Source organism: Lycium barbarum, chromosome 2 (genome assembly GCF_019175385.1).
Source record: "Lycium barbarum isolate Lr01 chromosome 2, ASM1917538v2, whole genome shotgun sequence".
Lineage (NCBI taxonomy): Eukaryota > Viridiplantae > Streptophyta > Magnoliopsida > Solanales > Solanaceae > Lycium > Lycium barbarum.
This window is the reverse complement of record NC_083338.1, coordinates 74,441,145-74,466,607: the sequence shown is the minus strand read 5'-3', so window position 1 is coordinate 74,466,607 and position 25,463 is coordinate 74,441,145. Positions and strand designations below refer to the sequence as shown.

Sequence of the window (25,463 nt, the reverse complement as noted above, 5' to 3'; positions counted from 1 at the left end):
AATCGAATCTGTGAATCTTGAGGAAAAACAACACTAAGAATGGATGATTTCTATATCTGAGAATGATGAAATTAAAGCAACAGAGAATTTTACAAAAAAAAAAAAAAAAAAAAAAAAACAGCAAACAACATGCATCTTCACAAAAAATATACTGAAATACAGTATATAAAATCAAAACCGAAAAAAAAACTTACCTATTTTTGGTAAATGTTTTACTTAGAAACTGTAAAAATAATGTGGTGTTATGTGAGAGTGAAAAACGGAATTGATAATTGAAGAGGTGGAAGAAACTGATTTGAATTATGGAAGAAATGGGGAGAATTGAGAGTTAATTGCGTGTATTTAGGTGGAGAGAGAGAGTATATTTGGGAACTATGCGTGTAAAGAGGGATATGGTGTTGCACGGTTATTTAGTAAAAAAATGAGATAGATATGAAGTGTAAAATTTAAAAAATATATTTATTGATCATAAATATTAAAAAAGTTAGATATTATGCATAAATAAGTCTTAGGTAGTTACACCAAGTAAATTTATTTCCAATTATATGTAAAGAATTGTGGTTAAACTTTGATTGGAGGCCAAAAAATGACCATCCCACCTCATTTTTTTGCTCAGATTTTTGGCCATCGAATGGACATATTCAGCCAAAGTATGTTGGACCCCTAGGCCAGAAGCCATTTCCCGTTTCTGTTAATCTTGTGGTGTAAAACTTGTATGTTTGAGAGGGTTTAGCAAAACCCCCAAAGATGGGCGGCACTTGGAGGTTCATCTCCCTCATCGCCACTCCATTTCCCACACTCCTACGACCACGCCCCTATTTGATCCACTTTCGTCGTTTGGGATACTTTTCTCGGCGCCTCACGCTCACAGTCCATATATCCCCTCTTTCACCTATCAATTCCTCCCAACAACAACAACAATTCCACGCCCAACCCGTCAATAATAATAATAATAGCCCACTCAACTCTTCTGCTTCTTTTAGGTCCCACCCTTGGCCTGAATGGAGTAGCTTAATTAGCGTACTTACTGGCAATGGCCAGCTAGCTCCTGCAGTAGAGGACTCCTTCGTAGCATACGAGGAGTTATCAGATGACTTCGTTCGTGCTGCTAGCGTCTGCTTAGCGTTTGCTCGGGACAGCCGAAATCTCATAGGGTTTGATTTCCTTTCCTTTCCTTTTATCTCTTCAAGTTTATCTCTATCAACACTCGCAATAATCTTCACTTGCGTTATAGCCTATTTAATTAAGCTTCTAAAATTAGCTTATTTTGGAAATTGCTTTTTAAAGTACTTTTGTGAGAAGCAGTTTGTGTTTAGCGAATTAATTTAAAAAACACTTTTGAGCAACAATCAGTGTTTGGCCAAGCTTTTAAATTGGACTTTTAAGCGACAATTAGTGTTTGGCGAAGCTTTTAAATAGCACTTTTAAGTGACAATTAGTGTTTGGCCAAACTTCTAAAAGGTGCTTCTAAATATATTTTCTCAAAAGTGCATTTCAAAAGAAGTGTTTTCGGGAAAAGCTACTCGTTTTAGCTTCTGAAAAACTTCTGCTACTCCCCAGAAACACTTATGTTCTCCCAAAAGATTAGCGGAACACCTCACTTTTTTAAATTAAGCACTTTTGGCCCATTCCTGGGAATTATCAACAATTTTATACTGCCTTCGAAGGTTGACATTTTTCTGTTTGGAGGCCCTTTTCTTAAGAATTGATATAGCATATGGCATAAATGCATTATGAAGATTGGTGACAACTTCAAAAAGGTTATAGGATTATTTTGGTTTGTGGCATGAGCAAGAGTATTTGCTACTTATTTATTGGGTGTTAAGTAAAAATTACGAGGCCTATATGAAGATATTACAAGGAAGAAATGAATCAAATGGAGTGAGGACAGAGTGATACAGATATAAATAGTCAAGGATATATGTAGATATGACATATGTTTGTATTGTAGGGTATTTTTTGGAAGTATTTTATGCATGTCTATATAAGTATATATCTTGAAGGTTGAATAATCCTGATGTATCTCTTATTTTATTCGCTTGAATTTACTATTGATTAAATCTTGGAATTATATATTGTTTGACTTCTGAAATGTCTATGACAAGAAGATTTAGTAGTATCCAAAATATAAATTCTGCTATAAGCACTTTGCTTTTGAGAAAACACTGAAATGTTGGTTTCAGATATTTATAAGTTAAAATAAACATTACTTTCATCTTTGTGTGCATCTGTTTCATGTATTCCAGGTCGCTTTCAAGGAGGGATATTGAGGCCGTTGTATCAAATGGGACACCATTTTTGTTCAAAGCTGCTCTTGAGACGGCAAGAAGAATGAGGGCATTCTTGGGTATTGACGGGAGCACTGTAAGCACAATGCTATTCTTATTTGACGATATAATATAGTATTCTGTTGGCATTACAGTGGTTCCTTCATCAAATAAGTCAATTTTAAGGATTTGGAGTTTGGACATATTAGAAAAAGGTTTAATATAGGATTGACTTAGTCTATTCAATTTGGAAACAAGCTTAAGGATTCAGTTACATTTGTGGACATTATATCTATTTTAGGTTAATTTTATTTCTTGAGTGCAAACTAAGCGAAGTTTGATATGTTCAAGGTTGATGAGCTCAACCAAGCTCAAAGATACTTAATATAGTAAGGTAATTCTATGAATGAATATTTGTGGAACTTAAGTTGATGCCCAGTTTTTAAAAGCTCAACTAAGCTCAAAGCTTAACTACTTAACTTGATGAGACATTTGTGATGCTTAATATTATTTTGATATAGCAAGGTAATTCTATTTATGAGTTTTTGTTATACTTGAGTGAATGCCCAGCTTTAACTATGGTTGAAGCTAGGGAACACTTCTTTTGCTGCCTTACCATCCTGTTAACTGCAATTAGAAAAAACTTGCTCCAATATGATTTAGAGATCAAGCCAAATGTTTGAGAAATAACTCAAAACTTACTGTTGACATAATCCATATTAACACTGAAAGTCTCTTTGGCCAAGCTTCTAAAAACTACTTATTTGGAAAATGCACTTTTATCAAAATAACTTAATCAGTTTCCGTTTGGCCAATTCATTTGAGAAGTGTTTTATTAGTATTTGATAAACAAATTGTGTTTGATCGATCTTTCCAAAAGGTGCTTTGAAGTGTCAAATTACGAAAAAGATAGGATTAAACTTCTTTTTACAATTAATATTATTTAAAGAGAAATAATTTTAGATATTTTTTGTGAAATATTTTTATTTAAGTTTTTATGTTTATTTATTTAAAATTTAAAACATAAATTTAAAACTTATATTAAGGTCATTAATCAAAATAAATATAGTTAAACCGAAGAAGGAAAAAGGAGAAGATGGTTGTATTTATATTTGATAGATATATGGGTTATATTAATGAGAGATAGTATGGTCTGGCCCTTCCCCTGACCTTGCGCATAGAGGGAGCTTAGTGCACCGGGCTACCCTTTTTAGTATGGTATAACAATTTTTGGTAAGGATAATTTGTCTTGAAAAAGTTGATTTTCTGCTTCTACTTCTTCAGAAATTCGTAGATTCCCGCAACCGCAGAAAAACTGCTTTTGTTGCTACTCAAAAATACTTTTATCTTTTGGCCAAGACACCTTAAATCTCCAAAATTATTTTCTTCAAAGAAAAGCTTTTAGCTTTCTAGAAGCTTGGCCAAACAGACTATTAGCTTTAAATTACCTAGGAGTTCCATTCTAACTGGTTAAAGATGGTAACTTTTCCAAAACATCTAGGTGGTCTTGGTATAAAGGATTTAGCATTACACAACAAATGTATGTTAATGAAGTGGCACTGGAGGTATAACCAAGATGATGCTGGTCTTTGGAAGGAGATTATCCAAGCTAAATATGGTAGCACTAGCCATTGGTGCTCCAACCCAATCTTAACTCCTTATGGAACTGGTTTATGGAAAGATATCAGGAGATTGTGGGATGAGTTCTTTCTCAACACTTCCTTCCAAGTGGGAAATGGGGCTCATCTTCTATTCTGGAAAGACAAATGGCTTGGCTCTATTACTCTTAAGGATGCTTTTCCCAGGCTGTTCCCTATAACAACTAACCCAGATTCAACAATTGCTCAGAACTGGGAGGACAACTCATGGAATTTGCACCTAAGGAGACACCTAAATGACTGGGAAATAGAGGACATGATAGCATTGATTGGGTGTCTACAGAACAGTCCAGTTCTCACTCAGAAAAATGACAAACTTAAGTGGGGCAGTAACAAGGACGGTTCTTATTCTGTCAAAGAAGGCTACCTGCTTCTGACCTCCAACAAGGACCTGATTGATCAATGGCCTTGCAAGCTGATTTAGAAAATCAATTTACCGCCTAAAGTCTCCTGTTTCTGCTGGGTCGCTCTAAAAAGGGCTTGTTTAACTCTGGACAACCTCATGAAAAGGAAATTTCATCTTGCTAATGGAAGTTACATGTGCCATTGCACCTCTGAAACCATTAACCACCTATTCTTACACTGTCCAATTGCTACAGATGTGTGGAATATGTTCCTCACTTTGTTTGGTTTGCAATGGGTTATACCTCACACTGTCTGTTGGAGTTTTTGGAAAGTTGGGAAGGCCATCAGAAGAATCTGGTCTATGGTCCCTGCTTGCATTTTATGGTGCTTATGGTTGGAAAGGAACCAAAGATGTTTTCATGGTATTGTAACTGCCAGCTCAAATCTCAAGGCCAGATGCCTGACTACTCTTTTTAGCTGGATTAATTTTACCCCTGCATATAACCCAGACTCTTTTTTGGATTTTATTAGCTCCTTAGTCTTATGATAGATTCTTGGATTTGTCAGCTCTCTAGACTTATGATAGGTTTTTTGTTATCTTTGTATGAGCTGATATTTCCTCCTCTTTTGTAACTATGCATCCCCTTGATGCCTTTGTGATTATAAAACACTTACATCATCAAAAAAAAAAAAGATGGTAGGTTTTTTATCTTGAAGTATTGCAGTTTGTTTGTAACATCACTTGAATACCCAATTTTACATGAAATCTTTTAGTCAACCCTTTATCAGATGGGAAGCGATGACTTATATGGTTAAAATGTTAATTTAAGTGTCCAGATAAGAAAAAGTAGTTCTGAAATCGTGATTAAGACTTTTGTTGTGTGATAAAAAGCATCCTTTTGAATGTTGAAAGATAAGGGGATGATTTTGTTTTAGTTTGTACATTATAATAGAAATGCAAATAGAGGTTCAGCGGTTTCTTTTTCTTAAATTATCATGTCATAAGTCAAAACAAATGGAAAATTAAGAGAGGGTTAGGAAGTGTGGGGTAGGCACACGTCACAAGTCTGAACTGTGCTATAGCAAAAATCATGGTATTTTAGTGGAGAACTGTAGAGAGACAGATTCATTATGCACCGAGTTTGAACTGTGTGCCACTGGCCCTCGGGTATTTCTCAGTTATCAAAAAAGGAAAAAAAAAAGAAAAAAAGAAATGGAATATGAAAGACAACATGACTTTGAGAAATAACTCCAAAACTCTCCTAAGGATTTCAAAAGCTTGTTGATGAAATGGTTGTGGAAGTTTGCAACAACTGATAACTTACTCTGGAAGGAGGTTATCATTGCTAAATATGGGCTGGAGGATAAATGGATGACAGAAGTGGTTACTACTCCTTATGGTTGTAGTGTGTGGAGATCCATTAGAAACTTATGGCCACTGATTTTAGCTAGGTCAAATTTCAAAGTGGGTAATGGTCTGAAGGTGTCTTTTTGGAATGAAAGATGGTGTAGCCAGGCATCTTTGAGGCAAATGTATCCAGATATATACACTTTGTGTCAAACTCAACAAGCCACAGTGGCTGAGATATGGACAGGGCAAGGTTGGAATCTAAATCTTAGAAGAAATCTGAATGATTGGGAAATGACAAGAATTGCAGAATTTTATGACACAGTTGCACAGTTCAACAATTTATCAGGGGAAAGTGACACTTTGGAATGGAAATTTGAGAGTAAAGGAAGATTCACTGTTAATTCTGCATACAGGAATCTGAACTCAACAGGAATACATGAGGAAGGGTGGCCATGGAGGATGATTTGGAAAACAAAAATTCCTTACGGCTATTGGCTAAGGAGGCAGTGTTGACTCATGAAAACTTGAAGAAAAGAGGATTTCAACTTTGTTCAAGATGTTACTTATGTGGAGAGCAAGCAGAGACAGTTAACCATCTCTTATTGCACTGCAAGTGAACAGACCAGCTCTGGCAAATTTTTATCAGTATGAGGAAGATCAAATGGGTGAAACCAGGAAGCATAAAAGAAATGATGAGGAGCTGGAACAAGGATGGCAATGCAGCAAAGAAGGAGGAGAGATGGAAGATTGTCCCTGCAAGTATCTGGTGGACAGTGTGGAAGGAGAGAAATCAGAGATGTTTTGAAGACAAGTAGAGCAGCATTCAGAAACTTAAGATGAATTGTATAGCTCTTTATTACTTTTGGTGTAAACAGGAGGTGTTAAGTCAAACAGAAGATAGTTTTACAGCTTTAGATTGGTTGTAATCTAGTGGAATATAGGAGGACAATATGTAAGATGTAACACTTTTGAAGGCGGACTACATATTTTGATGTAGTATACCTGTGGATATATAGACTAACTGTTACCTTTTTAAAAAAAAAAATAAAAAAAATCTCCTAAGGATTTAATTTAGACCGATATGCATTCATTTTAATACTTGTTCTAATTAAAAACCTAGATGTTTAACTGCAACTGCATAAAGGTTTGAGGTGTTTGATTTTTGACTCATGCACACCTACAATCAGTAAGTCAAGTACCCCTTCTCTACTAGCTTAAGCTTTAAGATGAGGTGGTTCCATAATTGAGTTGGTATCTATGCAATTAGAGCTTGGATTCAAGGTGGGGTCATACATCAGGGATACAACTCGAAAATCTCGTGAATTGGTTTAAAAAAATGATTTGAACAAATTCGGGATAGATGGTATAATTTAAAAAGGTAGGGAAAAAGACCCGCAAGGGTGGCTCAATTGGTTGAACATGGGGCTTTCATAATGGAGGTCTCAGGTTCGAAACCCCCTGCCTACCACAGCAGGGGATTTGCCTTCTGGGTCGAGCTCGTCGCACGGGGCTTGCCTAGTGCGGGTTATCTCTCCTGTGTGGTTTGCGAGCTATTACATAGGAGCTGGGTTTACCCTGTGTGCACCCGAAGGGTAGCGGCTGCGGGTTCCTATGTCATAAAAAAAAAGGTAGGGAAAAAGCGCACATGAAAAAGGATTATATAATAAGAGTGGGATATGAAATGGACTTTGCAGAATTACTTCTTTGTTCCCTCAACAGTGTCAATATGGGTGAAGGCACTGAATGTCTAACATAAAGAACATAAATCCAAGGCAAATTGCAAGGGAGTGTTCAACAACCTCAACCTTTTGATAAGCTAAAGTTCTGACAGCCTTTTTCGGTTAGCAGCTGCAGCTTACTTGTTTTCTTATATCATGGTATTGTATCCTTGAAAAGATCTTATCAATAGAGTTTTATTAGTAGTGATCTAGGCATGCGTAACAATCTATTCCACAATTCTTCCCATTATCTCTCTTGGGGACTATACGCGCTTTGTGTAGCTTATTATTAATATGCAAATATGTTACTTTTTTTTGGAGTTAATATACAAATATGTTACCTTCTCAGTAAAGGTTCAAGATTCCATGTCAGAATCAAACGTGATTTTCAGGATCTCTTCGTCGCATTGCTGTTAAGAAGAAAAACTTGCTTGAAATCCTCCACTTTCACTATAAACTTCATTTGTGATATTTTTTAAGAAGTTATAATCTGTCGAAGGGTTTGTGTGATATTTCACTGCTGAACTATGTTGCTAGGACTCTTCAAATTATCGATGGGTGCGTATCGGATACTCCAAACGTAGTGTGTGTTTGGAGAATCCGACATGGGTGCGGCATCATTTTTGGAGAGTCCGAGCAACATAGCTGCTGAGTGATTTCATTCTTTAGGATTGAACAGCCTAGGTATGACTTCCAAGCTGTCTTTGGTTTTTACATTGAGGATTTTTACAATTTCACGGCACGGCCAAAAAGAAAGAAAGAGCTTCGCTCGGTTGGCCTTCCTACGCCGACAAATGCCTCTTTTCTTTGGGTTGTCAAAAATAAGTGTCTTCTGTTGCAACTGCGTTGTTTTAATGAATTTGTTTTTCTTCCTTTGAATTAAACCTCTGGGAAGTAGTACATCTGGTCAAAGTAATCTCCAGCTACCCTGTGTCTTGTAATTTGCTTCTTATATCTCTTGACTATTCCTGCCCCCCTCGGAGCAAACTGAAGGAAATACTATAGTGAGCTTGTCATCAACAATTTTTCTCTTTTCCTTTTTGGCTGAGTCATTGAAATTCTTTAGTAGTTGCACCTTTTAATACACATCTGATATAGTATTGCTGAACATTGTTTTTCCTCTATCTTTTTGGTTGTTTATTTTCTTTTTGAAACTTAATATCGATTAAAATTTCAGGTGCTGGATCGTGACAACGCAAACATGGTTGATCTCATGAAATACATATTAAGTTACGCGAGTAAACCCACTGTTTCTTCAGAAAAAAACTCTCTCTATAGCAGGGAACTTATAGAATCATCTTGCCGGAATCTCCTGCGTGAGTTGGTTGAAGTGAGCTGTGGAGCTCCTGCAGAGAAATATCAGTTTTCAGGTAGATATGGACAAACACCAAGGCCTACTACACAAAATATTGTAATGAAGAGAGGCGACTGGATATGCCAAAAGTATGTACAATTGTCTTGTTCTCGCCTTTCTTGTTTCTAAAATTCTTGTTATTGGGTTGCTGTCTGTTATTATTTCAGCTTTGTGGCCCCATATTTTTTTGAGGAAACAAGGGCATCCCACTTATAGTGTCTGAATGGGTTAAATAATGGGAATTGTTTAATCAACACACCTATGGTAATCGAGACTTCTCACTGGACCAAGCTGTTTATGGCTAAGGCTTGCAAAGCCTTTGGAGTTAATTTGGCTGGATTCGAGCACGAGATGTTCGATATAATTCTCAGGATGGAACAGAGAAGACAAGCTCAACTAATGCTACAAAAAGAAAAGAAGAATGGGGGAAGGTGCTCTGCAAAGAAAGGGGTAAGAGAGGCCAGGAATATGGAATGCACTGTTACTTATGAAAAAGGGGAAGGATCAGCTAGGGGCAGGTTTCAAAAAGCTTTCTCTGAATGAAATTAAAACTTATTAGCTGGAACGTGAGGGGGCTCAACGATATGAGCAAAAGGAGTACTATCAGGGCTCTTATGCAAAAATGGAAACCAGACATTTTGTGCTTGCAAGAGACCAAAATAGATGGCTGTCCAGTGGCTACTATCACACAAATTTGGGGTTCTAGATGGGTTGGTTGGGCTGAGTTGAGGGCTCGTGGTACTAGAGGAGGCGTAATTATTATATGGGACAAGAGACAATGGAACTGTCTTGACTCCCATCAAGGTCAGTTTACTATCACAACTATGTTGGAAGGGGTGCATTCTAATTTTAGGTTTTGCTTTACTGGAGTTTATGGACCCCACACTAATTGGGAGAGGGCTGAATTATGGGAGGAACTGGCTGATGTTAGAGGATTATGGGATGAAGGCTGGGTGGTTGGTGGGGACTTCAATGTCTGTAGATTCGAGAATGAAAGATACAATTGCATCAGGAGATCCAGGGCAATGAGTGCTTTCTCTGATTTCATTCAAGATATGGGACTGATTGACCTCCCTCTTCAAGGGGCATTCTACACTTGGACCAGGAATGCTGATTTTCTTCAAGCCTCCAGAATTGATAGGTTTCTTGTCTCTTCTGAATGGAGTGATTACTTTGGGGTTATTTCTCAAAAAGCTCTGCCCAAAGTTGTCTCTGATCATTGCCCTATAGCGCTAGAATGTGGGGATTGGACATCTGAACCTTCCTACTTTAAGTTTGAGAACATGTGGTTGCAACATGAAGGATTTGGTGATCTGGTGAAACAGTGGTGGCAGGGGTATGAAGTGAATGGATCCTCAGATTTTGTACTTTCTCAGAAGCTCAGAATGCTCAAAAAGGACCTGGTCACTTGGAACAAGGAAGTATTTGGTAGCGTCAACACTAAGATCAACAAGGTTTTGGAGGAGCTGCAAATGTTGGATCAGGTTGCTGAAAATAGAGTGTTGACTCAAGACGAGACTAACAAATCCTTGACACTAAAATTGGAACTTCAACAACTAGCCAAGGCTGAGGAAATCTCATGGAGGCAGAAATCTAGATGCTTGTGGTTGAAGGAAGGGGATAGAAATACTAAGTACTTTCAGAGAATTGCCAATTCTCATAGGAGGTATAACTGTATCGATAGGCTGCAAGTGGCTGATGACATTATTGAGGATAAAGAACATATTAAGCAAGTGATCTTGGACTTCTACCAAGAACTATACTCTGAGAATGAAGAATGGAGGCCTATCGCTGATTTTGAAGGTTTGAATTGTCTTGACAATGAAGACAAAGAAACCTTAGAATGTCCTTTTGAAGAAGAAGAAGTCCTCAATGCTATCAACTCTTGTGCTCCAGATAAGAGTCCTGGACCAGATGGATTTACTATGGCTTTTTTTCAGAAATGCTGGTCCACTATCAAGCAGGATGTCATGAACACCTTCAACCATTTCCACACCAACTGTCATATGGTGAAATCCTTTAATGCCTCATTCATAGCCCTTATCCCTAAAAGGAAAGGGGCAATTGAACTAAAGGACTTCAGACCCATCAGCTTGATTGGCAGTGTGTACAAGATAGTGGCTAAAGTGCTCTCTGAAAGACTCAAAAGGGTAATATGGAAGTTCGTCTCAGGCTATCAAAATGCATTCATAAAAGGTAGACAGATAACTGATGCTTCCCTTATTGCCAATGAAGTATTAGATTGGAGACTAAAAAGTGGTGTTCCTGGTCTGCTTTTTAAACTGGACATAGAAAAGGCTTTTGACAAACTTAACTGGAAATATCTAATCTCTATTTTGAGGCAAATGGGATTTGGAGACAGGTGGATCAGATGGATCAGGTTCTCCTTTTCTACTGTTAAATACTCTATTCTTATTAACAGGAGTCCAGTTGGATTTTTTTCTCCCAAGAGAGGAATAAGGCAAGGGGATCCTCTGTCCCCTTTCCTTTTTATCATAGCAATGGAGGGACTTAGCAGGATGCTTGACAAGGCAAAAGAACTTCACTGGTTGGAGGGATTTGATGTGGGCAACAGGATTGGTCAATCAATCTCTATCTCTCACCTACTATTTGCCGATGATACCCTTATATTTTGTGGTGCTGAGAGGTCCCAGGTTCAACATCTTAATATTACCTTAATGATCTTTGAGGCTATATCTGGACTTCACATCAATATGTCTAAGAGTGTAATCTATCCGGTGAATATGGTTAATGGTTTGGAAGATCTGGCTGAGATAATGTGTTGCAGTACAGGGACCTTTCCAACTACCTATCTGGGACTTCCTTTGGGTGCTAGCTACAAATCTGTTGAAGCTTGGAATGGGGTGGTTGAAAAATTTGAAAAAGGATTGGCCTCTTGGCAACAACAATATCTCTCTCTCGGAGGCAGAATTACACTGATCAACAGTGTATTGGACAGCATCCCAACTTATTTCATGTCCTTATTTCCCGTACCTGGTGAAGTCTTGAAGCAGCTTGACAGACTTAGGTGCTTATTCTTATGGGATGACAAGAATGAGAACCACAAACTTCATTTGGTGAATTGGGACAAGGTCACCATCCCAAAATCTCTTGGTGGGCTAGGAGTGAAGGATTTGGCACTCCATAGCAAAAGCATGCTTATGAAATGGCATTGGAGGTACAACCAAGAGAATATGGGATTGTGGAAGGAAGTGGTCCAGGCTAAATATGGAAATGATAGCCATTGGGTTTCTAATCTCAGCAGATCACCTCATGGCTGCGGACTGTGGAAAGAAATTAGGAAGTTGTGGACTGATTTTTCTTCTAACTCATCTTTACATGTAGGCAATGGGAACCGCATCCGCTTCTGGGAAGACAACTGGCTAGGGCAGAATACCTTGAAGGAGCTCTATCCTATGATTTTTTCCATTGCCTCTAATCCTAACTCTACTGTCTCTCAAAACTGGGAGGGGCATGCTTGGTGCCCCAACTTGAGAAGGAACCTGAATGATTGGGAATTTGATGAACTTGCAGCGCTTCTGGGAAGATTGCATCCCAACGTTGTTAACCCACTGAGAAATGACACGCTCAAATGGGGCACTAGCATGGATGGATCATACTCAGTTAAGGCTAATTATCAGCTCTTGAATTCCAACAAAATTCTGATTGACCAGTGGCCATGGAAGCTGATATGGAAGGTCAAATTGCCCCCCAAGATCAGCGCTTTCTGCTGGATAGCTTTGAACAACTCTTGTTCCACTATAGATAATCTTAACAGGAAAGGCTTCAATACAGTTAACAGATGCTACATGTGTTTGAACAGGCTTGAAACTGTTAACCACCTTTTTTTGCACTGCTCGATTGCTAGAGACATTTGGTCAATGTTTTTCTCCCTTTTTGGTCTCCAGTGGGTTCTGCCAAATAGTCTCAGGGAAGTTTTTGTAAGTTGGGGCAATTGGAAAGTTGAAAAGTCCATCAGAAGAATCTGGTCTATGGTTCCCGCTGTTGTTGTGTGGGGTTTATGGACAGAAAGGAACCAAAGATGTTTTGATGGCATCGCAACTAACAGCTCCAATTTTAAAGGCAGATGCCTAGTCTTACTTTTTAGTTGGGTTAACCATACTCCCTTGTATGATCCTGATCAATTCTTGGATTTTGTCAGCTCTCTAGTTTTATGATAGATTTTTATTTTTGCCTTTTATAGAGCTGACTTTCCTACTTTTGTAATCTCGCATCCCCTGGATGCCTTGTTATTAATATACCACTTATTTCATCAAAAAAAAAAAGAAAAAGGAAAGTATAAATTCGAAAAAAAAGAAGAAACAACCTAAAATCAAATGACTGACAAAGAAAGGCTAAAAATTTAAGTTAAAGACATTAGACTCTAACGTGAGTTTCTGTTAGTAGGTTTACACTTAACACTTGAGTTAAAAGACTTAAAGACATGGGCTTGGACATATTCTTAAAACCATGGGCCTTAAACAATCATGTGAAATAATAGACCAAAAATCAAATTAATGATCAAAAGGTATAAAATATTTATAATTATTTATGAAAAACTAATATTATACATATAAATAATTATAAAATTTATGTATATAGTTTATCGGTTTGGTTCGGTTATTTATTCGGTTATTTTTTAATAGAACCATAACCAAACCAAATATTACCGGTTTTTAAAATTAAAACCAAATCAAACCAAACCAAACCAAATGTCGGTTTTTTGATTCGGTTTGGTTAAATTTTCGGTTTGGTTTTGGTTTTAACCAAAACCGTGAACAGCCCTAATCTTGAGGAGACAACGGCAATATCCCACCTCTAGCGGTCCATTTTATTGATGAATTCCGTTAGGACATGAAAAAGCAGTATATTATAAATTCATGCATAAAAGGTTTCCAATGTGCTTGAGGATTAATATTAGTATATATAGTATAACTCATTTCTCTTTCATGTTATTTGTTCCTCACCTTTTATACTGTATTAAACATCTTGTTTTCCATGAGTAAAGAGCTTGAATATGTAGAATCTATTCTAGAAATCTGCTGTTTTAGGTTACTGTGGCAAGTAATCTTATGGATGTGTGGATAGTACCTAACCTAGTCCTCTCTAGAATTTGGAGGTAAGAGGAGGGGCGAGGCGTGGGGGGTGGGGTGGGGGGTGTTCTTTGGCATATATATTATGGTTAGAATGAAATTAGGTGGGACCGTTCCCGGAGCAGAAGTGGATGGAGTGCAACACTTCGGATCAACATTTTCAGTCCTTTGGAGATTAGATAGAAATTAGAATACTACTTTCCACTTTTGTTGTCTTTCAAGCTATTTCTTTCATATACTAATAGCTCTACCAAATAAGGGAATGTGCTGACCCCAGATGTAATGATATTCTTAAGCTCGTTAATTTGTTGGTTCTTCTACTTTGATAATCTTTAACGATCTAAGACTGCATGAATATTGAGCAGGTGCAATTTCATGAACTTTGCGAGAAACAACAAATGCCTTGAATGTGAGGAACCTAGACCAAGGAGACAGCTGACAGGCGGGGAGTGGGAATGCCCTCAGTAAATACCAAGCCTTTTGTTTATGTATTTCAGCCATTAGCTCTTTGCATTTCATTATCATGTAGGACATATCTTTTATTACTGCATTGATTTCGCAGATGTTATTTCTTCAATTATGGGAGAAATGTTGTCTGCCTGAGATGCGACTTCGGACGACCAGCTGGGGCTTCACCTAGAGTTACTCACTCCAGTGCGGAGGCTGGGTACAATGGGAACTCGGCGTATCCAAATGGAATTGATCCTAGGTTGGCTGAGAATGACGAGAAGGCACAGCGGTGGTTTTCTAAGGTTTCTCAGATGAACAACACCTCTGATATGGATAGTGCAGTGGCTGACGAAGATTTTCCCGAAATAATGCCGTTGAGGAAAGGAGAAAATAAGTTTGTTGTAAGCACAAGGAAAACACCCTTGGAAAGGAGGTTGGCCAACAATCCATACCAAAGAAACTTGGGTGACAATGGTATCCCAGAAGGTAACACTTTGACTGGTGGTGCACATAGTATCCTTGACACATCAGTGAAGCAGAATATGGATCAAATATCTGGAACAAGTCATAAGGGTGCTGCTGATGAAAATAGTGAGTCAGCCATTCACCGTAGTGGAAAAGGTTCTAAATATGTTCCTTTTGTGCCATTACCAACAGACATGTTTAATAAAAAGAGTGAAACTTCAGTAATGGATGAGAAAGTGAAGGAAGAAGTTGGTGTTTCTCACACTCCTGAGGCTAGTCACCAAACAAGTTCAGCAAGTCGTGGTAATGACTTTGGAAAGTCCATAGAGTCAAATCATGCACTCAGTGAGGATAAAGAGAGAGAACAAGCTGAGAAGTCAGAGAGCTGGTTCAAGAAAATCGCAGAGCTGCATGATGTCAAAGACTTACCAAGTGCCATCTCTGATGATGACTTCCCAGAGATCATGCCAATGCGTAAAGGAGAAAACAGATTTGTAGTTAGCAAGAAGAAAGATCGTTCTTTGACTTCTCCAATGTACAAAAGACAAGTGGCCATGGAACAGGCAAACAACAGTAACTTTGTCCCATTTGTTCCATTCCCTCCAGGCTACTTTTCGAAAACGGACACACAACAGGCAGATATCACAGATTCTTCCTCTCTGTCTAGGGTTGAAACTTCATCTACCAGCAACTCAGATCACAAGGGATCACTTTTGAATCCTCTTTCCAAAACCTATTGTGAGACGGCAGATGTAGAGAAGACACATCAGCAGTCACATGATCCTGGATATAAGTTCACAGATAGTATTACTGCACAAACACCTGATGATCAATTCACAAGTTCAAGGTTTGTAAGTCCAAATTTCTCCGGGGATCAGGGGGTCCCTCGTGTTGGAAATATAGGTGAGACCTCTGTTGCTTCCGATGCTTCCAGCACTGATAGAAGTGGCAGTAGAAACTCCGTGAAAGAGGATGTGTCCTCATCTGAGACTTCGGTAGTGGGTTCACCCCAGCTGCCTGGAAACCAGAATGTCAGAAGTGGATGGACAGGAAAGAGTTTGGAGGGGTCTGCTGTGAAGGAACCTGATCCTTTAGACATGTCTGAAGAAGCCAAAGCTGAGAGGTGGTTCCGGCGTGTTGCTCAAATAAAAGACATTTCTGAATTGAGTCAGATCCCAGATGAAGACTTCCCATCGATTATGCCAATGCGCAAGGGGGTTAATAGGTTTGTGGTGAGTAAGCGGAAAACTCCTCTTGAGAGAAGGCTGACATCAACTCAGTACCGGAGAAATCTTCCCGTTGTGAGTTCTGATCCCATGAAAAGAGAGAGCGACAATAATGAAAAATGAATCAACAGAGACCGCGCCCAAGTTTTTGCAAGCCAATTTTTTGTTCGGTTGATTTCTCAGATAATTCAAGCCAAGCATCATTATGCAATTACTGTACGTGTAGTCAATAATAAATAATAAACTAAAAATGTGCTACTTCGCACAGATTTTATTATGGCTTATTCACTATAGCAAATTGCATATATGAATGAAAGCCAACTGATAGGGCTGGTTCTTAGGTCTGTTTCTGGTTTTGATTGATGGTCTCCAGCTTTACTCTTGTGCCTTTGTTGACTTTAGGTCTGTACTAATGTTCAAAGACTAGTTCTTTTTTTCTTACTATATTTGTTCCCGCAACCGCTTTTAGTCTACAAAAAAAAGAGAGAGAGGAGCGAGTGGGGGGAGGGGTTTTGGAGTTAAAAGGAATGTGTTGTACCTTTTACCACTCAATTTATTTAGCTTTTGTTTCACATATTAGCATAAGAATTACTATTATCATTATCATATACAACTAAAGCAAGAAAATAGTAAAACTTTCACAAGTTATAATGTGAATATGGTTAGACTTGAAATATAACATTTGCAATATTTCATTTTTGGGATAAGGCACTGTTACCCCCCCCCCCCCCCCCCACTCCCCCCATAACTTGTACCAAATTTGCAAGGACACACCTTTCCTTTCAAGGGGTCCTATTACCCCCCTAAACTATATTTTTCCGTAATTATTTGCACCTTTTGTGCTGACCTGGACTAGTGCGTGAGATCAAATATGTGAAGCGCGTAAGAGGTAAAAAAACATAATTTTTCACGAATGGGAAACTGTCACGTATCATCACAAAGCTTATGTGAAGACCCATCGTCTCTAGTCCACTACATTCTTCATCCTATACTCCACCGATTATCAGCCCAAATTGAAGAATTCAAATTATTTTTTTGGTCTTAAATTCTCATCTTTTTCGACGAGGTAAGTAAATTACTGTCTAAATTCGTTATCCTTTCTCCATCTCATGTCGAATTTCTAGCTTAGGGTTTTAATTTTCTTCCCCAATTTCTGTGTATGAAATTTTAGGGTTAGGAATGGCGAACAACTTGTTGAATAAGCTGTGTATGGACGAAGAAGATCCTATGGTCAATTCCGTAGTGCGATGCAAACATGGCATTTTGCTGAAAATGCAGACTTCTTGGTCTGATCGCAATCCCGGAAGGAGATTTTGGTCTTGTCCTCACTATGAGGTTTGTGCTCATATTCTAATTTGGTTGATTAATTTTAGTGTTAAGTGTTGATTTCGAGTGACTGTATTCTTCAAATTTCAGCCAATGAAGTGCAATTTTTTCAGATGGAGAGACACAGAGAGAGTTGATCAAAGATCAAGGTTTATTATTCTAAGATTGGTGAACAAAATCAAAGAGTTACAAGAAAATTACGAGCATGTTCGGGTGCATTTGGATGAGTTGAAAGTCTTAAGATGAAATATGATAATGTCGACATGAATTCACTTGAACCTAAAGAGAAAATTCAGTTGGATGAGGTTGAAAGTCTTACCCTTCAATATGATAATCTCAACATCAGTGAGTTGATTGAGGTTCAAGATTCAATAGATAAAGGTGAGTTGATTGAGCTTCAAGATTCAATAGATAAAGGTGAGTTGATTGAGCTTCAAGATTCAAAAGATAAAGGTGAGTTGAATGAGTTTGAAGATTCAAAAGAGGAGGAGGATGGATTGAATGAGTTTGAAGATACAAAAGAGGAGAAGGATGATTTGAATGAGCTTGAAGATTCAAAAGAGAAGGGTAATTTGAAACAGAAGGATATGACAGGAAAAAAGAAAAGCGGGAGGTGTTGGTTTAATAGAAACTTACTTTGGTGTTTGATGGTTTGTTTATTTGTTGTGTATCTTAGTAGTTTATTCAAAATGGGCAACTTAAAGAAAAATCAAATGAAGTTGCCATAGTAGCTAGTGGTCTGTTAATAGTACCTCATTTTGTTTGTTGTAATGGTACTTAAATGATCTCGGATAGGCTAAGTTAGATGTGTTTTGTTGGATGGTACATTTTGGTATTGTAACGAAGCATTGTAATGGTATTTTAATGGTGGTCTTTTACCTACACTTGTTTTAGTTTATCCTACTTCTCATATTGGTGTTCTTTCACTAAATTTTGACAACTTTCTTTTGGTATTGTTTGAGTAAATGTTGGTCAAAATAAGATCACATAGTGCAGCAAATTGCACCAGATTTCAGCAAACAAAACCATTCTCAAATGCCATGACAACCTAACAGTTTTTTTCATTCTCAAAGTGCACCAGAATTTGTCACTCAAATGTGCCAAAATTCAGCATCAACTTGTACTCAAATGCCATAACAACCTAACAGTTTTTTGAGTGACATAATGCAACAAAATAAGATCACATAATGCAGCAAAGTGCACCAGAATTTGTCACTCAAATGTGCCAGAATTCAGCATCAACTTGTACTCAAATGCCATAACAACCTAACAGTTTTTTGAGTGACATAATGCAGCAAAATAAGATCACATAATGCAGCAAAGTGCACCAGAATTGTCACTCAAATGTGCCAGAATTCAGCATCAAAACCATTCTCATATACCAGATTTTGTCACTCAAATGCACCATAGATAAACAAAACACTTCTTGAACATTGGGTACATCTGAATTCAGTACCAGAATTCTCATATACCAGATTTTCTCAAAGTGCACCAAAATTCAGTACCATTTCCAACATAACAAAAAACATATGGTACATCTGAATACCACTTCAAAGTCTTAAGTGTTAATGTAGCTTAAAACAAACAAAATACAAGTTGTTTCCAGCTGGCACTTAACATTAGATCTTCCATGGGTCTTTTGGCAGTGAAGGATTGATAATTTGCCTTGCTTTAGCCCTTACTTGATCTCTAATTTCTTGAAGCCTTCTTGTTGTGAGTGCTTTAGCTCCCTTCCACTTCAGTGTACTTGTTGGTTTGAAACCAATATCATCAGTTACATCAGTTGATCTTACTATTTATTTTGGTCCAGTAGATACTATTCTTTGACTTGGCAGCCCAGGCTATTTTAAAAAAAATAAAATCATAAGTTACTGTTATTAGGAGAACAATACTATATAGTAATGTATCAATACTTACATTAAAAGTTGTGAAGCCATTCTTAGCTTGAAACACACCTACTCCCATCACTCTTGGCCTTTTATATGGTGTTGTTCTTGCCACACCTTTTCCTTTTCCTCTAGTTGCAGCAGTTGAACTAGGTGCAGTAGTTGAACTAGGTGCAGCTGTACTTCCGGAGCAGTTGAACTAACTTTCAAGTGGATGATTAACATCCCCTCCCACATCTGTTCCCACACTTTTTCTTTTTCCTCTAGTTGCAGCAGTTGAACTCTGTGCAGCAGTTGAACTAAGGTGCAGCTGTTGAACCAGGTGCAGTAGTACTTCCAGAGCAGTTGAACCAACTTTCAAGTAGGTGATTAACCTTTTATCCTCCCACATTTCTCCCTGCACCCCTTCCACTTCCTCTACCACCTTTAGTACTTCTGGTTCTTTTTGTACTTTCAGCAGCTCTTAAAGAAGTTTCATGTGCCACAATTGGTGTTGTGTTAGTTGCAGATGGAACTTCTGCAGCAACTGTATTTTTCTTAGGTCTGCCTCTCCCTCTCCTTACTGCAGGCTCAACTTCAACAGTTGTTGTTTTCTAACATACAAACACACATATATTATAAGAGGAAGAGAAAATTAGAAGACACACAATAAAATAGCACATTACCTTTGGTCTGCCCACATTTGGTGTTGTGTTAGTTGCAGATGGAACTTCTGCAGCAACTGTATTTTTCTTAGGTTTGCCTCTCCCTCTCTCTAATGCAGGCTCAACTTCAACAATTGTTGTTTTCTAACATACAAACACACATATATTAGAAGAGGAAGAGAAAATTAGAAGACACACAATAAAATAGTACGTTACCTTTGGTCTGCCCACATTTGGTGTTGAACTTGATGGAACTGATGAAGCAACATTTTTCAAAGGACACCCTCTTCTGTTGTGACCCTTAACATGGCAGAGACCACATGCCATAGGCATACCACTTTTAGGTAATTTCCCACACTTCTTTGTTTCATTTTGCTCTTTCCTTCTATTCTTTTTGGGCCTGCCTGGCATTGGTTTCACCACTGGTGGTGCAACAGTGGGATGTCTATTATCAGGCCAAAAAGGCATATTATTTACAGGCTGAATGAAGTGAGAATATGTCATCAAATATCTCTCTTTTTTGTAGCAGCTATCAACATATTCAGTTGGGTCACACTGTTTTAAAACCATGGCAGATATGGCATGTGCACAGGGTATCCCCCTAAGCATCCATGATCTGCAACTACATACCCTCTTTCTTAGACAAACAGAGTGCTGTTTGTCTCCATCCAACACTTCATATCCTGATTCTCCATTAAATTCCATTGAACAGTCCATTGCTTTGTCAATATTATCCTCCAATATCTTCATTCCCATTGGAGAAATGTCCCCTATCCAAGTATTTGCAAATTGACTTAACCTAGCAATTCTAGTCATAACCTTTACTCTTATCTCCTCAAGCATGCTAATGATAGTTTTGTGCCTAGCTGCCAAAATCCAGGCATTGAAACTCTCACACATATTATTATCAATTGAATCACACTTCACATCAGTGTTAAAAAACACCTTGCACCAATACTCTTTATCATAGTAGAGTAGATCATCAACTATTTCATCGCCAAGTTTTCCCAGTAACTTCAAATTTGCATTAAATTCTGCCTCATAAGTGCTTTTAGCACACTTCCAAAATACTTGCTTTCTTTGAAGCCCTCTCCATTCCTTTGACCAGTTAGCAAGAATGTGCCTAGCACACCTTCTTTCTCACAGGCTGGCAACAGTTCCCTAGTTGCTGATTCAAGTCCCTACAACAGTTGGCATCAAAGAGTGAAAAAACAGAAACAATAAAGAATAAAGAAACAGAAAGTGTGAAAATAAATAGAAGGTACGATAAGAACATACCTTTTGCATGTCTGAAATAATAGTGTAGCCTGTGCCATCTCCTAATCCTAAGTCCTCCTTCAGCAAAGTCAAGAACCAAGTCCAAGTATTTTTGTTCTCATATTCCACTACTGCCCAAGCAAGTGGAAGCATTTGGTTATTCCCATCCCTAGCCACAGCACATAGTAATTTCCCCTTACTAATTCCTTTAAGGAAACAACCATCTAATCCTATGCATTTTCTAACAACCATAAATGCCTTCTTGAGTGCATCAAAACAGATGTAAAAACCTTCAAAAACTGGCTGACCAAGATCATTAGCATCACCAAGTTTAACAACACAAGTACTTCCAGGGTTTGTCCTTAACAACTCATCCTTATAATCAAGAATTCTCCCAAACTCAAGAACATGATGTCCCATTATCTCCTTCAGCACCTTAGCTCTTGCTCTCCTAGCTGTGGTCTTACCAACATGGACTTTAAACTTCTTCCTAACTATCTCTTGTAACTTAAACACTCTAATGTTTGGTTGTTCAATTATTCTCTTTTTTAAGGCATGAGCCAAGAATTTAGCATTGCACAAGTAGTTTCTGGAGGATTTTTCACACTTATGAACTGGAATGTAAGTCCTAATAATAAAATTATTACTTACTTTGTCAAGGCTAGCAAACAGAAGCCACTTGCAACCTTCCTTGCAACACCTCACCCTTATTCTATTAGGCTCATTAACATACTTCTCAATATGAACTCTCCTCTGGATTGCATACCTAGTGACTGCATCCCTAAACTCCTTCACACTCACAAAAGTCATTCCTAACTGCCACACAGGTTTTTTACAAGTTGGATCAAATCTCACACCCTTTGTACTAGATTTTTTTCTTTTAGATTTTGACAGTTTTACCCTCCTCTGTTGCCCCTCTTCAAACCAATATTCATCATCATCAGTTTCATAGGTACCAGGATCAGAACTTGGGTAATATGGTTCATCACCCCCTAGTCTGCCTTCTAAATATTTTTTACCTACTTCTGCAGTCTCATCAAATCCCAAATCTGGGCCAGCTTCACCACATGGTACTTCTTCAGTGTCTTTTGGAATTCTTTCCCTTCTATTCCTCCTTACTGCTTTTCTTCTCTCATTCTTAAGCTCTATGTACTCCTCATGTACATCACTGAAATAATCATCCTCTCCAGTCAAGTCACCATTTTCAGAATCTGGACTATTATCAGTTGATTCATCAGATCCCTTTACTAAAAGTTCACTGTTTTCAGAATCTGATGGACCAACAGCTAGATCTATTGGATCTTGAGTGTTTGGAGGTACTACTTCTAATGGAGGAGTAGTATTTGGGGCAGTATCGAGGGCATTTTTGGAGGCAGTATTTAGGGTTGAAGCTGGGGCATTTAAAGATACCTCACCAACTTCAATGTTTTGACTAGCACTTCCTTCAATGGTCCCTACCCGTTTATAAAGAGAAGAATCAGATTCCCCCTCATCCATGTGCACATATACTTCCAAAATCTGCCCACTTTGCAAAGTCCTACCAATTCTTGAAATAACCCTATCATTGTCAATATTTCCTAAAATGCCACTATTAGGTGGCCTAATACTAAAGTTGCAACATGAGCTGTACCCTAGATCTGTAATATAACCCTTCAGCTCAAAATAAGAAAGTGTATCAACATCAACATTAGTAAATTCACTGATTACCCCACCCACATATCTTGCTTCATCCTCATCATCTTCATACACTAAGTCCCCACCATGATACAGTCTTACAGTGATAAATGTAAACCCACTTATACCTAAATGCAAACAAACACAAATAACAAAAAAATTCATCATAATTCTCAACAAACTAACTAATCGACAAAAATGAGAAAAACTCACTAAAGCAAAAAAGCAGTGTAGACATGCAAATCAAGTGGAAAATCTAACATTTTAGCAGCAATTCAACAAAAATACTACTTTATTCGATTCATCAAAATCGCAAACATAAAAACCCCTAAAACCCTAGACTAACACAAACCCAATTAAATGTAGTAAAGTACTAACCTTTGCTCGAAAGATAAGCTTAGCCTTCCAACTGACCGTGAATCAACAATCGTACCACCAAAGACATGAAAAAAAAAACCCTAGATTATACTTTTTTGAACTGAAGGAAGATAGAACGTTTGATTGAAGGATTTGGGGAAATTATGTTCACTCTATTAATGATGCACTGCAGGAGAATTAAGAAGAATTCAGAATTTGGGGAAATTTTGTGATGGAATCGAAGAGGTTCAGTTGATTTTTGGGTCTGTTCTTTTGGTTCAAATGAGTAAATGTAATAAAATTAAAACGAAATGTGATTTTTCTTGGGGCCCACAGCGTGTGTATAACACAGATCGTAATATAACTGGGACACTAGTCCAAGTCAGCACAAAAGGTGCAAATAATTACGGAAAAATATAGTTTAGGGGGGTAATAGGACCCCTTGAAAGAAAAGATGTGTCCTAGCAAATTTGGTACAAGTTGGGGGGGGGGGGGGGGGGGGGTGGTAACAGTGCCTTATCCCTTCATTTTTTATAAATTACTTTTTCGGCGTGCGATTGAATGTGTATGTTAAGTCATGTAATGTAGCACACTTTTATAAAATAATATCAGTATTATTAAAACAAATTTTTGAGTAAATAATTATATATGAAAGAATAAACTACAAATTTATGCGAATGATAAATGTGGATCATTGTGTGATGACTTATTTGTCAAGGTTTAATTATATATATTTGATTGTTTACTTATGTTGGTTTTATGAGGTACAAATATATAATGACACACACCACTCCTAATACTTACGTATACATTATAGTCTCATTTTTTTTTAAATACGTAAAGGGGTGTATTATAGAATAAAATTGGAAGCTTGACACTAATCTAGTGCCTAGATAATTACAAAGTATGAAATCCTTCTGTACAAAAACAAAAATAAGGTTTCCACCAGAATAAACACCTATTCCTGTAATGAATCTATGAACTCTAACATGCTATGTTCATCTTTAATATCTCAGAATCACTTGAATTTTATCTTCATAACGGTCTCTGTTTTCCCTTCGAAACATCTAGTTGACCTTCCTTCTGGGCGTAGAGCTATTGGGAACAAATGAGTTCTCAAAATTAAACGCAAATCGGATGGGTCAATAGAAAGATACAAGGCACAATTCGTGGAAAAAGGCTTTGCTCAAGAAGCTGGTATAGATTATGAGGAAACATTTCACCTGTTGTGAAGTTTACCTCAATTCACTTACTTTTGGTTGTTGTTGCACGTTTGGATATGAAATTACACCAAATGAACGTGAAGAAATCTTTTCTAAATGGAGAACTAAACGAAGCAATCTAGATGGAACCTGTAAGTTTCATTGTTAAAGACCAAGAAAGAAAGTCTATAAGTTGAAAACATCTATTTACGACATATAGTCGTCTTCACGACAATGGTATTTAAGATTTCACAGGGAGGTGATCTGATATGATTTTACCATGATCAGTGAATACCATTGCATCTATGTGAAGAAGTCTAATTGAATGTTTGTAATTCTTTCCCTTTACGTGGACGGTATTTTATTAGCCAGAAATAATTTGAAGTATGTAAAAACTATCACGTCATGGCTTGCAAAGTCATTCGACATGAAAGACATGGGTAATGCAGACTATATATTGGCTGTTAAAATCCAAAGAGATCATTCTAAGAAGTTTTTGAGTCTGTCTTAGGAAACATGCATAAAGAAATTTTTTGAACGATGTCGAATGATAAGTTGTAAACCCATGGAAACTCCTACAACAAGAGGTGAATCTTTGAGCATTTGATCTGCGTCCAAAGATTGAAAAAGAAAAGGAAGACATGTCTCGAGTTTCGTATTCAAGTGTTGTCGGGAGCTTGATGTACGTTATGATATGTACTCATCCGGATATTTTATTATGTCGTAGGTCTGGTTAGTAGGTATCAATCCATTCATGGAAGAGATCATTGGAAAGTTGTGAGAAGGATTTTTCGATGCCTGGAATGAACTGTTGATTATTCTCTATGTTATAGTGAAAATGATTTACACTTGAGAGGGTATACAAATGTTGATTGGGCTGATGTTACACCTTGAAAATTTCCCCGTGAACGTACAGTGAATAGACTAACGAAGAATATGAGTATGCGATATCTTAATAAGAAGGGAACGACTTTTGACGACTCTAAGTAAGATTTCAAAGGCAATTGCAATAAGAGATAGGTCAGGCTCCACAATGACCGATTATAGGTTCTGAAGACGTGAAAGTTGCAGATTCGCACTTTGTCCCAGTCGATCGTAAAGTGAAATTGTTACACCCCGGAAAAATTTTGCGTTACCAAAAACTGTAGACGGCTTAGAATGGGCCAAAGGGCCAATACAGCGCGAACGCG

General features: G+C 37.7%; 2 protein-coding genes across 2 annotated transcripts; both read left to right on the top strand.

Annotated features, from left to right (window-relative positions):
- Positions 1 to 570: 570 nt before the first annotated feature.
- On the top strand, positions 571 to 16,368 carry LOC132626584 (zinc finger protein VAR3, chloroplastic). Its single transcript, XM_060341497.1, has 5 exons — positions 571 to 1,154; positions 2,247 to 2,364; positions 8,517 to 8,782; positions 14,152 to 14,250; positions 14,349 to 16,368. Exons 1-5 carry the CDS (start codon positions 748 to 750, stop codon positions 16,048 to 16,050), a joined length of 2,592 nt encoding a protein of 863 aa, XP_060197480.1. The 5' UTR covers positions 571 to 747; the 3' UTR covers positions 16,051 to 16,368.
- Positions 16,369 to 17,516: 1,148 nt separating this feature from the next.
- Positions 17,517 to 17,981, top strand: LOC132628644 (uncharacterized). Its single transcript, XM_060344408.1, has one exon. It carries the CDS (start codon positions 17,517 to 17,519, stop codon positions 17,979 to 17,981), a length of 465 nt encoding a protein of 154 aa, XP_060200391.1.
- Positions 17,982 to 25,463: the final 7,482 nt, after the last annotated feature.

Bases quoted from the DNA above. Each gene is read 5' to 3' on its own strand.
- LOC132626584 (XM_060341497.1), top strand. From the start codon at position 748: ATGGGCGGCACTTGGAGGTTCATCTCCCTCATCGCCACTCCATTTCCC. The intron at 1,155-2,246 runs GTTTGATTTCCT...CATGTATTCCAG, and splicing joins GACAGCCGAAATCTCATAGG to GTCGCTTTCAAGGAGGGATA. The intron at 14,251-14,348 runs GTAAATACCAAG...TTGATTTCGCAG, and splicing joins GGGGAGTGGGAATGCCCTCA to ATGTTATTTCTTCAATTATG.
- LOC132628644 (XM_060344408.1), top strand. From the start codon at position 17,517: ATGAATTCACTTGAACCTAAAGAGAAAATTCAGTTGGATGAGGTTGAA.